This window comes from Chelonia mydas, chromosome 13, assembly GCF_015237465.2.
Source record: "Chelonia mydas isolate rCheMyd1 chromosome 13, rCheMyd1.pri.v2, whole genome shotgun sequence".
Classification (NCBI taxonomy): domain Eukaryota; kingdom Metazoa; phylum Chordata; order Testudines; family Cheloniidae; genus Chelonia; species Chelonia mydas.
The window spans coordinates 14,291,209-14,308,624 of record NC_051253.2 but is presented as its reverse complement, the minus strand read 5'-3'; the positions used below and the strand labels follow the sequence as shown (position 1 = coordinate 14,308,624).

At 37.2% G+C, this 17,416-nt stretch overlaps 1 protein-coding gene across 11 annotated transcripts in view; it reads right to left on the bottom strand.

The window, feature by feature from the left end:
* Positions 1 to 4,654: 4,654 nt before the first annotated feature.
* ZNF217 (zinc finger protein 217) overlaps positions 4,655 to 17,416 on the bottom strand; it is a 36,740-nt gene continuing 23,978 nt past the window's right edge. For 6 of the 11 annotated variants that reach the window (XM_027822208.3, XM_043527514.1, XM_043527515.1 and 3 more), the window contains 4 exons: positions 16,424 to 16,549; positions 13,915 to 15,513; positions 8,316 to 8,444; positions 4,655 to 6,818 (listed from right to left, as the gene is read on the bottom strand). In XM_027822208.3, coding sequence (XP_027678009.2) covers positions 8,335 to 8,444; positions 13,915 to 15,513; positions 16,424 to 16,549 — 1,835 coding nt within the window. In that variant the 3' untranslated portion in view covers positions 4,655 to 6,818; positions 8,316 to 8,334. The remainder of the gene's footprint in view (positions 6,819 to 8,315; positions 8,445 to 13,914; positions 15,514 to 16,423; positions 16,550 to 17,416) is intronic. The other 5 variants (XM_043527517.1, XM_027822209.3, XM_043527518.1 and 2 more) reach the window with 1 other exon arrangement.

Below are 17,416 nucleotides of genomic sequence, written 5' to 3'. Positions count from 1 at the left end.
GTACTATATTGCCAATTTTCCCCATGTTTTCTTTTACTGTTAAGAAGAGGGGGGGGGGGGGCAAGGGTGTTAAGCTTTGTAAGTCAGTACTAAACCCTCCTAGTAAGAGAAAATGAATGTTCCTTCCTTAAAATTTTAAATCAAAGAATTTTATTAAAAAGCACAGGGATGAATTTCTCCAAACAAAATATTACTATTAATGCTATCACCCAAATGATCTGACAGTTATAATTACAGTACTGAAATCATACATTTTTGTTCTATATTCTAGCATTTTAGACATTACTCAAAGCCCTGTAATGATACTCTGCTTGTAGGTGGAACAGAACATAGTGCTTTGCATAAAAGGAAAAACAGTTACTGTGAGAACTCAGAAGGCTTAATTTTGTTTACATATAAATTCTTAGTTTACACTGTGGCTAGTTTAGTGGCTAAAGCAGGAAGTCCTGAATCTAGTTCCTGTTCTCCGTAGAGCCAGAAGAACTTCATAGCAGGCAATAAAGCCATTCCAGATTTATCTTGGTGTAACAAATGGAGCACAGTGAACAAATCTGTTCTATTTTTGCTCCTGACTAAGGCTATATCTACATACAGCTTATGTCTGCATAACTTATATTGCTCAGGGGTGTGAATAAACCACTTGAGTGATATAAAGTTACACTGACATAAGCTCCGTTGTGGACAGTGCTATGTCCGTGAGAGCTTCTTCTGCCAACATAGCTAGCATGGCTTGTAGGGGCAAGAGTATTTAACCCACCGGGAGAGCTCTCGCCCATCGACATAGAGCAGCTACATTAGAGAACTTACAGCAGTGCAGTTGAATTGGTGCAGCTGCATCACTGTAAACTCTCTGGTGTAGCCGCACCCTTAGTGACACTGTTCTTTACTCCTTTGCTTCCTCAGCTCTCTCCTGGGACAGTGCTCACTTCTCATAGGACAGTGGAAAGGCTTAAATAATATTGATAAAAGACCTTGGAGGTCATCAAGTAACAGTTAGTGTAAAGTAAAAATATATTAACTCACCACAGTTAAAACTGAAGGGCTTACACTGCAATATTAATAAATTCCAGAACACCAAAGATCTGGCTTTGATTTACTGTAATGATATCAAACACCCCCACATTCTCTTCTGGACCGTATTGTGCACTGCATCCCTTTAATATAATCCCGCATTCAAATGTTCCATCTTTAGAAAAAACAATTTGCTAAATGAGTTGAATTGGTATGTATCAGTGATTTGAAATCATAGGCTGCATACACTGATATGGTCTAATTCAGTATCTGTATGTAGAGAGCTGGGTGAGAAACTGTTTTCCTGTATCATGAGACAGACCTTAAAAAAAATCCTGTATCAAAATCTGAGTCAAAAATCTGAAAAGCTTTCATGAACTAAATATCAAAATATTTCAGAATGGGTCAGTTAAAATGTTTAATCTCAAAGGGACTTTTACATTTCTATTCAAGTTTTAATAAAATTTGAAAATAAAGTTATTTCAAATGCCAAAGTGGAATTTCATTTAAAAAAATGTCAAAGTGGGACAATTTATTTTGAAGAAAAAACACAAAATAAGGAATGTCAAAACAAACCCTCTCATCCCCCCCACAAGTTTCAATTGGAAGAGTCCAGGCCAGCTTTATCTGTATATTAGTACATTTCATGGACACAAGAAATGCCTTAAGGACTAAAACAGTGCAGCACATACAGTATTTAAGTGCTAAAATGGATGCCTACTATATAATAATCTAGAAAAACAGTTTGAAATCTTTTCCCCAATTCAGCACATTTCTTGCCGTTTACCTTAATCACTGATTTATAATACAAAAAGCTTAATAAGGCCATTTTAAAGGCGTGTTTATAATAGACCTGAAAATTGCATTGACATTTTTGTCCCCTTGCATATGGTATTTTCTAACCAAAATTGTACCTAGTATACATTTTATATCAGCTGGCACAATCTCACACACTTTCCGAGCCTACTCCCATCATCACTACAGCGATATTAGTCTCAGGGTCATGATAATTTTCAGTAATGGTGGAAGCAATATTTAAAGGCTGAAAATAACTGAAAAAGTTCTTACCTGGAGAGAAAGGGTGATTTTGTGCTTAATGCACTGAACTGAGATGCAGAGTTCTAATCCCAGCTATGACATGGAGTTCATGTATGACAAAAGGTAAACCATTTAATCTCTACCTCAGTTCTATCTGAAAAATGGGGTTAATACTTCAATTTTTCCCTATTTATTAGACAAATCTTTGGGATAAGCACAGCCTATTATGTATTTTCAGTGCCTAGCTGAAGGAGCTCCTGATCTTAGTCAAGATGTCTATGTGCTCTAGTGATACAAATACATAAGCAAGCCATGGTAAATATACACAAAATTAATAAGTACAGCTGCCTTGGAAAATAGTATTTTGTCAAAACTAAAATGATTTGTGGAAACTTAATTTGACAAAGTGTGCTTGGAAGGTTTCAGGTGCAACATGGAATTTCTGACGTGGCGAAAAGAACAGGCAAGTTCCCTAATTACTTCTTTCTGGTCCCATAAATATTTATTTACACAAAATGGAACAGCGCCCACAGGAAAGACTGAGAAGAGAATGATTGGTGTCCAGTGTTTTTTCAAGAAAAAATTTGAAAGGTCTTTTGTTGTGTTGCCAAATGTAAAAAATTTCTATTTTTCACAAAAGGAAATTCTCGTCTGGCCAGCCCAATAAGGGTCTGATACTTATTCGATGGCAGCAGGCCCTCGCAGACCAGAAAGCAAAACAATTAAAGCAGTGAAACTGCATACAAGATTTGTCAAACCAGGTGCAAAGGAGAATGCATCAACATCCCTCCCCACTGTGAGTACCTGTATGTGAACAAAGAGCTCCAGTCCTTCACTGGAAAGGAGTCCCCTGAATCTGACCAGTTTAAATCCATTATATTTTTCTGGTATGTCTTGTAAGGATTTTATCCACATCTAAAAGCAAGAGCTATCACCCCATACAGCTGCCAGCAACAAGCACCAAAACATTAAGTGGTACCATAGCAGTCCAGTCATTTCAACTTGAGGAATGAATACATCAAAAGGTCAGAGGACCACAATCATTATTTAGGGGCAGATTCTCAGCATTGGTCCACTGCCTTTGTTCAATTCAGGTGCTACAAAGGGAATAGAAACCAGCCACAGAAATTCCCATCCTTTGATTCCCAGCAAGCATAGCTATTTCCGGTACCTCCTTCCCCACAATCCCCAGCAAAGAGGCAAGTTCAGGGTCAGGAAGGAGGAATGGTTGGTGCAGTTTTATTCACTTCACCCACAGCTGGTGTCTGGTCCCTTACGTCATAATTAAATTCATATACTTTTGAGGGCCACAATTTAGATCCCCAAAGAGGCACACGTGACTCCTGGACCACAGGCTGCACACCATCAGACTGCAGAATCTCCATATTTGCTTCCCTTCCTGGTCAATTTAAATCTTCTGCTGTATTTGACAAGTCCCAGCTCAGTATCCGTTAAAATGGAGATCTTAGAAATACATTGGGCACTTTGTGCCCGGGCATTGGAATTACACCTGACCTGGGGTCTTAGTTCATATATACTATTTCACAGAAAGTTAGTGTATCCCTATGTGGAACTAAAACCTGCGGAAGATATCTCACTCCAGTTAGCAATGCGGGGTGGGGCAGGAGAGAGAGAATGGAAGAATAGCAAAACCACAGACTTGCAAAAATCTCAGACTTTAGAAGCAGCAAGAGACCCTAAATTAAGCATTTTAGTCATTCCATATATAATTATCCACTCTTCATACACCAGGGTGGGTTTATTTTGCTGTTGATATTAAAGGAGGATAGTAATTACATCTTAATGATTGTACAGCAGGGCTTAGAGTAGATCCCATTTGTGCTTCAGTAGAAGACTACAGGATCTACTGCAGACCTCCTTTGCTAGAGTGAATGACACAGTCACCTTAAAAACACCTTAAAACCAGTGTAGACAAGCCTTAAACACACAGCTGAGGTTCTCATTTTCAAACATTTTAGTTATGAGTGAGAAACAGTCCTAGTCCCTACACATACTACTTTAAAGAAAGTCATTTTTTCCTCTGATTCCAATGCTTATTTTTAAGCTCCAGGCTTTCCATGGACTTCCCCTTCATTGACAATTAAAGCCAAGATCCTCAAATGAGTTTAGGCACTTACTTCACATTGATTTCAGAGGGAGTCAGGCAGTTAAACACATCATATTTCCAACTCCTGCCCCTCTTCCCCCCCACACACCCAAATCCAGTTTTCACAATTACTTCAGAAGGCATTTGTCCTCAGTGAACACTAAGTCCATGGCAAGTCTGAAGCTTAAAAGATCACCCCTTATTATCTGAATTATCTATGGAGGGTTCTGATCTCTTCCATCCACCGTTAAGAATGCATTGCATAGAGTGTAAATCTAGGAGACGTAATCAAGTGGAGATAACTGAAGGGGAGCATGGGCTTCTTTTGCAATCTTTCTAGAAAGACAACTAAATAGACATTCTTCAAATTAGTTGTCTGGAATCCTGTATTCAACTAACCTTTGATCATTTAAATATATATTATACTCACTATCCAGAGTCACTCAAGTGAAGATTAAAATATTCGGAAGTTTATAAAACAAAAGACAAAAAGCCAGATTTGCAAAACACCAAATATATATTTACATCCACATGTAATAACATACTCAACTAAAGTGAAATACATTATAAATTAAATGAGTAATGTTTCTACTGCTTGACAACTTAAGGTTTCAACAATCTTAAAAAAAAATCAGACAAAATAGAATGAAATAAATATAACAAAACAAAATCAACAACTTGTACCTCTATACATGCACTGTTCTCTCCAAAGAAACACATAAAAACCAGTAGTATCCCAATAGTTAATACTGATGGGCAAAAGTATACTTTGAAGTACAGGGCTGTAACTCCATGAAATGGGCAAATCTTTAGGTACATTGTTCTCTAATCCATTCCCAAGAGATTTAGGAAGAGGCCAAAAAATAAAACTTGAAAAAAAGTGTACCAGCATGAAAAAAAGATTTTTAAAGACAGATTTGGCAATTCAGATTTCATTCTTAATGCAGCCCTGTGGAATTTTTAATCACATACCCCCTTAAAACGTATAAAGATGGTTCCAGCATGCATTCTATAAGACTCATTGAAAGATCAGACAAAAAAATAGATTAGCCATCTTCCAAGTGAATTCATCTTCAAAAAAATAAGCTATAAAAGTGCAAAACTAGGGAAACAATCTAGATTATGTACATATGGCTCAGCTTATGAACAGGAAAAAAAGTAAATAGTGTACAATTTCCTGATACACAGCACTTCATTACATTGCCAGTTTACAGAGACATTAAAATTAGGTTCCATTTAAATTACAGGAACTAAGCCATACAACTAGAAAGTCGTAATTTGCATAATGAAAACAAGAATTTCTATGCTTGGCTATTTTACAATTGCTATATGAAGAGCAAAGAGCAAAATGAACAGTGCAAAAAAAATTTTTTTTTACTAAAATATATGGAATTCAAAATTAGGTACAGAAGAATCAAGTCTCAATTACAGGCTTTATGTAGAAACAAAAAGTCAAAATATGCAACAGCTCAACTGGCAGATATCTGGCCATCCTCTAACAAGTTTAGTTGCCTGTGCATTAGAAAAAACTCCTGCTGTCTTCATAAAAATAGAGGGACCACAGTTCTCCCATAGCAGACTGTTCCTTAGTATACTTCCAACACTTCAGTTTGTAATTAAGATGCTAGGAGGGATTTCAAGAAGCTTCCGAGCACAGTCAAGCAGGTCAAACCATGATAAGCCACATCCCCTTAAGAAAACTTTGCAGTTCCATATGGTTTTTAGTGTAAACCTGTTACATATTTATGTTATTTTTGAGTCTGGACAAAATGATGCAAAAATAAGGATACTATGTTTTTCCTAAATGAAAGTGTATTACATTTGGTAAAAACCTAAACACCTGAAGTATTCAAATATTTCCTGTTTGTCCTGTGAGTCCTCCGTACATTCTGCTACTAGAGTTTTTAACTGTTGGTGGAGATGTTCATTTCAGAAACTATGAAATTAACATAAGGAGAGAATTCTGACTGTCCCAGGAACACTATGAAAGATCCTGCACAGGATGTGACAAGAACTGCTTCTCTCTTTTGCTTTTTAAGATAAGTTGCTGGAAACATCAATTCTACAGAAGCAGAAAGTTTGCTTCAACAAATTATGGTCCTAGTATGTGCAAGATTGAACAGCAAAGAGTTAGCACCTTAGCTAGGATGATCACAATACTTCTAAACTGAACAATTTAATGTCATAGTTCATTTGAAAAAGTTATTTAAAAAACTAACAGTAATAGCAGAAAAACGCAAAATGAGAAACTGCCACCTCTATGAAAAAGGAACAGTAGTTAAACCAACATGCTTAGATATTTACAGAGTTTACCTGAGGTGCAAGGATTATATACTATTTCAAAGAGGATCTCTTTTCAGCAGCACTCAAGTACGTAAAAATATAATTCCTACCTAATATTTGGTCAATTAATTCTAAAGAAAAATATTATTCAAGACCAACATTGAGATATACATTCTCCACACCTTTATAACCCAACTGTTCAGACTACAATTTTTTATGGCTATTTGGTACAAATGTTAACAGAACCAATATTATAAAACTGTAGTGTTTTTATATACAGTACAATCACAGCTTAGTTCAGTAGCTTTCACCATTCATTTCTCTCAAGGGATGAACTGCAAGTAATAACTCCACAAAAATTGCATTTGCGTCCTCAGACCTAGAACAAACCAAAAATAGTTTTGTGCTATAAACTAATAAAATTCAAATAATGCAGCTAGAGAAAGATCTTTAAATATTAAAATTGAAATTTATATACACGTTCTTTAATAGGCATATTTAGACACATTAATGTTTTCACATGAAATGTGGCATCTATTTGGTAGATTAAAAATTGGCAATTAAAGCAGCTTTTCAAGACATTCAAACCATGAATAGAAATATAAGCAGGAAATAAAGTTAGACAGACAGATATCCGGGCCGGGGGGAGGAAGAGAAACTTGAGTGGGAGGTATTTAGCAAAAAATGGTCAAGAGAGACCCAAGAGACAGTGCTGTAGCAAAACAATCTAACGTGCTGTAGATATAAAAGCTTTGCTTTATGGACTAGAGGTGATAGTTCAGATCTCTAGAGCATGTAGAACAATATGTAAATTATTGTATAGGTCTGGACACTGCAGCATTCAAGCAGCATCTACCTGAACTGGAAGGAATTCCAGAAAGAGGAACAAAAACAGAGACTAGAGAGAATTAATATATAAAGCAAGAGTAAAAACTGGATACAGAACTGTTTATGTTCATCAACTGAGCATATAAACATGTCAAAAACAGTTCCCTCTCACTGTTGAGGATATGGTAAGAACTACCCTAGATTTTAGTGATTTGAGACAGGTGGATTATGTGACTTGACCAAGGTTACATAGAAGTCCCAACTCCAGAGTTACAGCTGACTGCCTTGATTACAAAAGACTTCCCCCTTCCTCTCTTGGGGAACTAACTAACTAACAAGGTTATATAACTCCAAGCACATGTAATACCTGAGGTGTCAATGCCAAGGAGTTGAACACCAGGAAGTGTTTCCAGAGGAACGATACACAGGATGTCGTGCAATCTCTACCCAGAAAAATAGTTAAAGCTCGACTCAAGCAGTGGAACTTTAGTTATTTCACCCCGTCTTGTGAATATTCAAAAATGCAGTGCAATGAACTGGCAGGGGAGTTTGTCGGACATGATAGCTTAGATATCAAGTTTAGAGATCAAGTTTTCATAAGTGCATGAATCCTAGCTAATATCAGCTGCCTCCTCATTTGTAAGTTAATTCTCCATGTAGTTTTTAAACTCACATTTTAACTTTGTGTAGATCCTTCCCTTGAACACTTTAATAGACTGATATTGTAACCCTTTAAATCTAGTTTAATAGATTTAATTTAAATATTGTTAATGCTCCCATTTATTTTGGAAAACAAGCTCCTACACATTTACTATCAAGGGTGAAGGTTCTAAACCAAGTCATTTGGACTTTTCAAAATACAAACCTAAACACCGACCATGATACGTAGTTAATTTTTCATAGTAAAGGGGACTTTTGCATTCTTCTCACTGACCTAATTCCACAATTTTTTTCCATAACTCTTCTAATAATTTCACGTACCACTATATTTGATGCCAGACTTAACAAATATCAAAAGTAAAGTCATTTAATTAACAGGATTGTTTACCATTTCTTGAAGTAAATAATCAAGTTTTCTTGTCATTTGGTCGAAAACGTGCATTGCCAATAAAACTCTCATAACTTCGCTTTTGTAGCATGCTGTTAGATAAGTGTTGGTATGACACCGGCCTTTTTCCTGATAAAGTAAATTTTAAGAGGTATTAACAAGATTAGTTGGAAAACAAGGCTCATCATACAATTTACTCAATGTCCTTTTCATTTGCAAGTGAAGTGATTTTACAGTGCCTTTTCACCCAATGATTCAAAAGTGCTTTAAACAAACTACTTATGTAGGTACGCTTTGCCACTGAAGTGCTGTCCGCTATGGAGTGGAAGACAGCACTCAAACCAATGCACAGCACAACAATTTTAGAGGTACAATAAAGACATATTGCAGAAGAACAATCCTAAAAAAGTGGTATGGAATTTTAGGTATCTAAGAAAAAATAAAAACTTAATATTAAGGCCTTATATGAAACATCACTCCCATATACACAAAGGTTCCATCACCCTTTCATTCTACTAAGGGTATGTTGTCACTACCCACTGGATAGGCGGGCAGCGATCGATCCAAAGGGGATCGATATATCGCGTCTAGTCTAGACGTGATAAATCGACCCCTAAGCGTTCTCCCGTCGACTCTTGTAGTCCAGAGCCGCAGGGAGAGTCGACTCACCGCAGCGGAGACACCATAGTAAGTCGATCTAAGTATGTCGACTTCAGCTACGTTATTCACATAACTGAAGTTGCGTAACTTAGTTAATTCCCCGTCCACTCCCCACCCCTCCCATGTAGACCAGGGCTTAAAGTTTTCCTCTTACACAGATCAGCAACATGTAAGCATAATATAACACACAAGTTTTTTCAAAACAGCTTTATTATTTATTAAAAGACCAGTATACTAGTCTAAAAGTGAATATTTTCAATGAACTAGAATCTACATTGCCTTATGTCTATCACAACAACTTTTACTGGGCTTGCATTGTAAACTACTTTACAGACGTCTTCAATTTAATTTATTTTAAAACTGAACAAGTCATCTGTCTAAATGATGTGGTGCTAGGTACAGGATTTCTACCTCCTCTATATGCTTTATATGCATCACTTTCAAACAGAAGTTTTTGATAATTTACTATGCCATGGTAACAGGCTGCATTTCAAGTTTAAGTTTCTTTTCAACGTGATAGTAAGTGTACAGAACGCTTTAGTTTTTTTGTTTTTAAATCTTTGTATGTATTTACATGGACAGACTTTGTAATGCCGTTACCAAGGCAGTATTGGGCTTATTGATTTAATTACTAAAGGGATCACTTAAGATTTCTAAATACAGGTTTAAATCAATACTTGATCATATTAAATCTTATGCAATGTTTTTCACCTAAGCTAATAAAACTTAGAAAAAGGTCATGTCTGTTTCAAGAACCAATACTCCATTAGGATACAAAAGCTAAACTACTGTCTATATTCCATGAAAGCCTTAAATGCACTGTGAAAAAACCAGTAAGGCTTTAATTAAATTTAAATGGCAGAGCTAAATTAATTTCAACAATCTACAAAATTGCTGGAATGTGTCTGAGCAATTGTCTTCAATTTTCAGTCTCGGCCAGATCAATCAGCCAACAGGTTACACTTGATAGAGTGTTGCCACTGCAAAGGATGACTAATTTGAGAGTAACACAAACTGAGCGGTTTCAGAATGTTTCTGTCTCTTCAGGGCAATGCAAACTGGCACAGTTTACGAGCAATAAACGTGGTTTAATCAAGTTTGCCAAGTGGACCATATTCTCATGACAATTTGATCCAGCATTTAACGTGATATAACATGGTCATAGGACCTAAATGTTTCCACAAGACAAAACAGGCCATAAAAAGGGGTTTAACATCATGTTTTAGAACATCAGGGAGAAATAAGGGTACCAGAACTTGCAGCTGTACACCTGCAAACTATTTGCATATGCTATCTTATAAAACATATCCCTTAAGAGTTGCTAGTTGTTACTACTTTTAGGTACACCTGCATACTTTTAATGTGTAAGAAAGTTTCTCTGTAACTTATACCACAGAACAACATTAGACTTCTTTTCAATCTCCACCCTGTCCATTAAGTGTCTAATACTTAGCACAATTTGGCTGTCTCCTCTTCCCAACCCTCCCCCTGCCCCCCCAGCCCCCAAAACAAATCCATCTGAATTTACTCATGTATGGGGCACCATCAAGAGGATGATCTGAGAGTTGGAGGCTAATGGGACAAGTCAATGAGATGAGAGTTTGCAAGAGGTTCTTAAATTATTTTTGAATGTCATCTCAAAAATGTATTGGCCTAGAAAGTCTACCTTTGGTTTCTATCTAGGTACTTCTAAGGCCTTCTTCAATGTAGTATCTAATTGAGGCCTTTTGACCATTTATGGGGGAAAATGGTTTAGATGACTAAGAAGTGGGAACTACAGAACTTATTTGATGAAGTTTACATTCTCAGCTGCAAGCTACAGACCTTACTGCCTCGAGGTGCAGAAAACTGCACCTGTAGGACTGTTCCTATAGATATAATTGCCACATGCTGCAATGTGTGTATTATGATGTCCACAAGCTCAGATTTCAGAAGCAGAATTTCCATCAGATGCCATAAAGTTTTAGCATAGGAAGAGGGCTAGGTTTGTGGATGTTTTTAAGAAGCATAAAGGAAGGAGAAAATCCAGGTGAACTCCAACGTAGGCATTATAGGAATCTAGATAGAGTTTCTCATGCTTTGTTGCTTCTGTAAGTTGAACTCAATCACACAAAAGGGGTTTGTTGCATTCCCACCCCCTGTACATTCCCATCTCTTTATTTCAGGGACTCCCTGAAATTCCCTCATTTCCCTTTGTCTCTGGCTGTGTCTGTCTCACCTCCATAACTTCTCCTGCCATACCATTGTACCCCATTCTGCCATGTGGCCTCCCTTCCCATCCTCTACTCCATGTCACTATTCTTATTACTATCTCTCAGGCCGAAAAAGCCATTCAGGTTGTCAATATTTTAAACTGAGAGGATTGGCAGACCTGAGATAGATATAGATATATACAGATGTGTGCGCACGCATGCGCTCCTAGATACAAGCAAGGGGCTTGATGAGTTCCCCTCAATTTCCTACTCCTGGATTTCACCAGAATCAATAGGGTTCTATTCATTAATACCTAGAACATTTCTTGAAATTTTGGATTATTGCATGTAGGCCTTGTGTTGCATGGCCAATAATGGCTTCAAGATCCACAGAAGGTCCTCATTTAGACTGAAGGACAGACCATCAGTTTCTTCCGAGCATGTAAACTGAACATTATTCACAATAAGCAGTTTAACCAAAAGATGAAAGGCCGAGACTGTTTCAGAGTTTATAAATGTGACTAGTGGATGGCTGTTTGTGTCTAGCCATCAGCTGGTCAAAGAAGTTACAGGCTCTACCTCTGCTGCCAATGCTGTCTTGTGTTTTACTGAAACTACATAACGGTAGCAAAGTAACGTTTACAGACAGATAACGTCCACGTCAAATTAAGGCTTAAATGCTTTCTAAAAGCAAACTCCCACATTAAAAAAAACTTCAGTACTCAGCTAAAGTTAAGATTTTATCAATAACTTCTGCGAAAAGCCAGGTTACTTAAGGTATTTTGATATATTTCTCTTTTCAAAAAGCCCATCCATCAGACTATTTCCCCCCTTTTACTCCCTTTATTGTTATTTATATAAGAATGAAGACATACACCCTCCCAACCCAGAGAACCCATACCCAACTCACTATTTCATGTGTCTCCAAAGCAAGTCACATACCCTAGCAGCCAATGTTAACATTCAAGGCCTGGGCTTGAATGCTTAAAAATTAGATTAACCTAGCTATGTTGCTCAGGGCTGTGAAAAAATGTCATGCCCCGAGCTCCATAGTTAGGTCAACTTAATGGAAGAATCCTTTTTCAACCTGGCTACTGCCTCTCAGAGATGTGGATTAGGTACATTGATGGAGAAACCCCTTCCATCGATGTAGTGTAGCGTAGAAATATCCAACACCTTAGCTGTGCTGCTGTAGCCTACACATGGCAGAGGACACTGCCCATGTGACTAGGAACCACAAATATAATTTCAAACACTCAGAAATGAATCAGATACTGCATTCCACCTCTCATCCATCAGATGAGAAATAAAGCTGTCACTCTTCCTCCCATATTCCCACTAGTGGAGACTAGGTTTACACATCTCCACCCAAAACACCCACACCAACACCCACTATACCTTTCAACTTCCAAATGCAGGTTTAATATGTTGCCATCACCACATCTTCTATGACTCGAACTGGTTCAGCAATATTGGTTACACACCACAATAGACTATAAATGTATTACCTTATTTTCACAGAGGACAAGTTGCTGACAAAGTTTAAAAAGTACTTTGTACGCATGCTTCCATGGTGGTTATGCGGCATAATTAAAGTTAAGAAATTCTTTCTACGTCTACAACATTTTGAGAGTTTTTGTAAAAAGCAATTGATATAGATAAGCTGCAAAGATACATCTTTTAAATTGTATGTCAGACTATAAATAGAAAGCCACTGAGTTCTACATAGTACAGCATTTCAACTTTGGTGGCTGTGTTAGACTGCAGTACAAGGGTACAAATAAAAATAGGTGAAGATAGAAATGGCAAGATCCCAAGTTCAAGTTTTTTTCCCCATAAGTAAATTTAGTCTCTTAAGTCCACGTTGACCTCAGTGGGAGCTCTCAGATGTTCAACATTTTGTAAAATTAGGCAGGTGCCTAAAAATGGATTCATACATTTCGCTTTAGGCTCCTGGTTTTGAAAATCTTGGTTAAGAGTGATATTTACCAAATGAAGTTACTACAGTAAAATGTTAATACTATTGATTAGTGATGGGACTTTTCAATTTGAATATTAAACAGACACATTTAGACACATTTCTAATGAAGTGTTCAGCTTCTATTAAAAATTACGCATTAATGTAATCCACTGAAGTTTTTAGTTCAGATGTAGAATATATAGGTTTAAGGCAGACCTGAAGTAAGTTTTACAGGATTTAATATATTTTGGAGGTTGGACTTTTTTTTTTTTTAAAAAAAATGCTCTTTGGAAGAAATTTGATAAACATTCCATGGGGTCCAAGGTTTCTTTGCCTGAGATGCTAAATGTTTAACATTTAGCATTATAATTCTTTAATATACTCTAGAAACATTAACTGACCCTCTGCAATGAAGGTTGGGAGTACTAACAGTAGTACATATTTGACATCAAAGAATCAGAATAGCTGTCATAGTAACACTTAAATATTAACCTTTTAGAAAACTTCGACTTCCTGCAACAGATGTTTGTTACTGTGTATATGAAGCAACAAGTTACACTGATTGAATTTGAAGTCTGAATACTTGCTGTGACCTTAAATTTATCATAAGCCATTGAATAAGATAATAAAATGCTGACAAACCATCGTTTGCACCAGTAGATACTAGTGATGCAGAGACAGTTTTGGGCATTTAAATATCTGATTTGAATCATTTATCTTAAAATTAGAGCAAAAATTTAAGTTTTACCAGAGTTAGAGTTGAGTATAAACAGAGAAAATACAGTACCTTCTATTGGAGAGCTGGTTGCTTGGCCATTGCTAGGTCCAAAAGAACCATAAAGTGGTCCAGGGCTATATGGCTCATAGGTTTTCAGAATAGTTAGTACATTTCGAGAATCAACTTCATCTGAATTCAGAAGCCCTTGTTTGGTTGGCAAAACAGAGGATGCAGGTTTGGCATGTGAACATTCCTGAGGTAACAGATTTGCATATCTGTTTGCAACACGAGATCTGCTCATGTCATATCTTCTGTAATTAATCCTTGCAGAGTCAATGTGTTCAAGAGCTAACAGATTAGGTTTCACTCTTTTAGAAGATGGTTCACCAAATTCTAAGTTTATGTGACCCACAGATCTATTGCAGAGATATTCTCTTCCTCGATTACTGAACCAGGCAGATTCATTAAGGGGAGAATCATAGGAGCTATTGATGCTGCTACTGACTACACCAGGTTGAGAAGCTGATACATTTAGAATTTTTGCTTTAGGTTCAGCTTTTTTTACTCTATCCATTACTGAAGAAATACTAGGATTTGAGTGCATATCTTGCTGTGGTTGCCGACAGCTACTCGCCTGAGCGCCAATGCTTTGTGGTTTGTAAGACTTCAAGTTACTTGGCGCTGAACTGCTAGGATCTACAGTAGAAAAAACAGGGACTTTGCTCTGTAGAGGGGGACACTGTTTAGTCTTCTCTGTATGCAACTGTTTTGGTTGCATAGATAGGGAAGCCTTGCTTTTATTAGGGTTAAGAGACAGGGGAAGCACATCTTTACCAAGAAGAGCTGGTGGGCATCCAGTACGCCTGGCTTTAGCCAAAGCCTTGTTTCTGTAACCATTTTTGTTAACAGTGTCGGGATTGTATTTATGCATCAACCTCTGGTGTATCATAAGGACTTCTGGATAAAACGTTCTATAAGTACAAAATGGGCAGGTGCTGGTTGCTAACAAGCCTTTAGCAGTTGAGATCACTGAACATTCTTGCACTGTCCCAGTAGATAAATTTAACGGCTTTTCTTGAGAGCCCATTATATGCTTGTGTTTGCATTTTTCAGCGCTCTCTCTCATTTCTTCCACATTATTTATGTCCTTTAAGGCACCAGTCAACTGGATATCATCTCCCTCCAATGTTACTAAAGCATCTCTCTCTGTTTTATCAATGGGATCATTTGCCTGAGATTCCATTGCTTTTCCCTCTGCTTTTAGCTTATCCAGGTAAGGAGCGTCTGAGTTCTCATTCATTTGATTTGAGCTGTTACCAACTGCACCCTTCTTTAAGTCCTGAGTATCATTTTTCATGGTCAAGATGACTGGACCACCCAATATGCTCTGAAAGGAAGACAATATCTCTCTTTGTTGCTTTACAGGTGGGCAGCCCTTTGCATCTTTGGCACCGTCAAAAAACTTTTTCAAGTTTTTGGTTTCTTGAGCACCATCAGTGGCTTGCAGGAGGTCCATCCCCTGACTCTGTAACAAAACTTTGCTGTCACTTTTCACATCTGTTGCGATATCAGCCTGCTTCTCCTTGTGATGCCTCTCTAAATGATACCTCAATGATGTTTTCTGGGCTGCTGCATACTCACAAAATTCACATTTGTATGGTTTTTCACCTGAAATAGTTTCATCAGAGAAAAAGTTTGATGCATATTGATTTAAAATCTTCAACATAATTAAATGATTCAATGAGTTTTAGAATTCAAAAGATTAAGAAAATATAGTGTTCTTCTTTTCTCCTCCCCCTGCTCAAAACACACACATTTCTTATGCAGGCTCCAAATTGATCCATGACCCCTAAGAACTATACCTAGTGGTTGTTTGTGGGTGGTTTGTTTGTCTTTGTTAACTACAGTGACATCTTCTGGTTAGGATGAGAGTTTTTCCCTACATGTTCAGAAGGTGTACGGATGGCAGTTAGCAATCTGTTGAGCACAGATAAAGGAAATAAGCATAATTAAAGGGACCCCGTTTGATCAATTGCAGCCACGTCGGCATGGCCAAAGACAACACGGGCTGGTCAGCAAATGGGAATAATATTAGCCAAATGTATAAACAGTCCTTTGAGAAAAAATAGGGACATTTCCGTTCATTACATACACTGACAGAGTTTCTTTGGAGGAGGAGTATCTATGGAGTATGGAAAAGAAGCTTTACTGAAAACAGGGACAACAGTCTCTGACACAGCAGCAGTGGCACATACTTGGGAGTTGTATTCTGGATTTTTAAAAGCGGTGTGATAATTAGACAAGGGTGAAAGGCAGGATACAATGTTACAAATCAAAGTGTAGCAGAGACGTAAGAGTCTAGCGTGAGTCTAATTTAGAGTAGATTTGAGTTTAGGAAATTAATATGCATAGCTGTTTAAGGCTATGTTTCATTTACACTTCAACTGCAACATTGGAGATTTTAGATCTTAATTTCAGCAATTTTGTAGATAGTTTTAATTTGTTCTTAACAGGAATCTAAAGTTCTCTCTGATCTCGCTTAAGCAGACCTTCTCCTGAAGAATTTAAAATCCTTTACCTGTATGAGTTCTGAGATGAATATTGAGGTAATAATTTGAGCGGAAATATTTTCCACAATAGCTGCATTCTCTCGAGGCCCCAAGGTTTTTAACTTTTGCTCTTTCCAAGCCATCTTCATTTTTATCTTTGTAAGAAAAAAAACATGCAAACCCACATTATGAGGAGTAAATGTAAATTTGGGCTCCATTTGTTTCAACCTCAAAAGCACAAGTGTCTACTAGAAATCACCTTCCCCCCCCACCCCAATTTAATTAGGGGAGGCTAGCTCCCAATATAGATCGACAAAAACCCCTCTGATCTACTTTACTGCACACTCCTGCTATCTGACTGTCAAGAGAGTTTTAAGAGACTTCCAGTTGTGCGTCAGATAGTATTGTGGTTTGTGACTGATAAGGATCCATTGGGATTGAAACAAAATCCAAAGCTAGGCCCTAAGAGTTGAACAAATAGATTTCATTAACTTTAATCACGTATGCCTCTCTCCATTGTGTATACCATATCTTATAAATCCTTTATGGCCCACAAACAGACCAAATATTTTCTTTAAGACAGGAATTTAAACTAGACAAGATAAGATACAGGTTTATAGTACACTGCTGCAGAAATTAGTTTGCACTAATAAATGGAATATCGTGGCTGGGGGAGACCATTTTAGTATTAACAGGTCTTGGTAAAATGGTCTTCATTTTTTGTCCCTGGGAATTATTAATACTTAAGTTGAGATCTGCAAACATACAGGGGAAAGGAAGTGACATGACTAGTGTTTGACAGAATTTAACATTTTTTTCAAGTTCGCAGTTAGAGAAACTTGGTCTCTTTCTGTAAGTGTAAGCACCAATAGTTACCACTAGAGGGTAGCAAGTGCAGCATAATGTCTAACAAGGACGAGGAGAAAGTTTTATTCATGAATACTATAAAAAAGTCATTTTTTTTTTAAATCAGGCTGCATTAAGTACACCTTTGAGGACACTGTCATCACTCAGATCAAAAT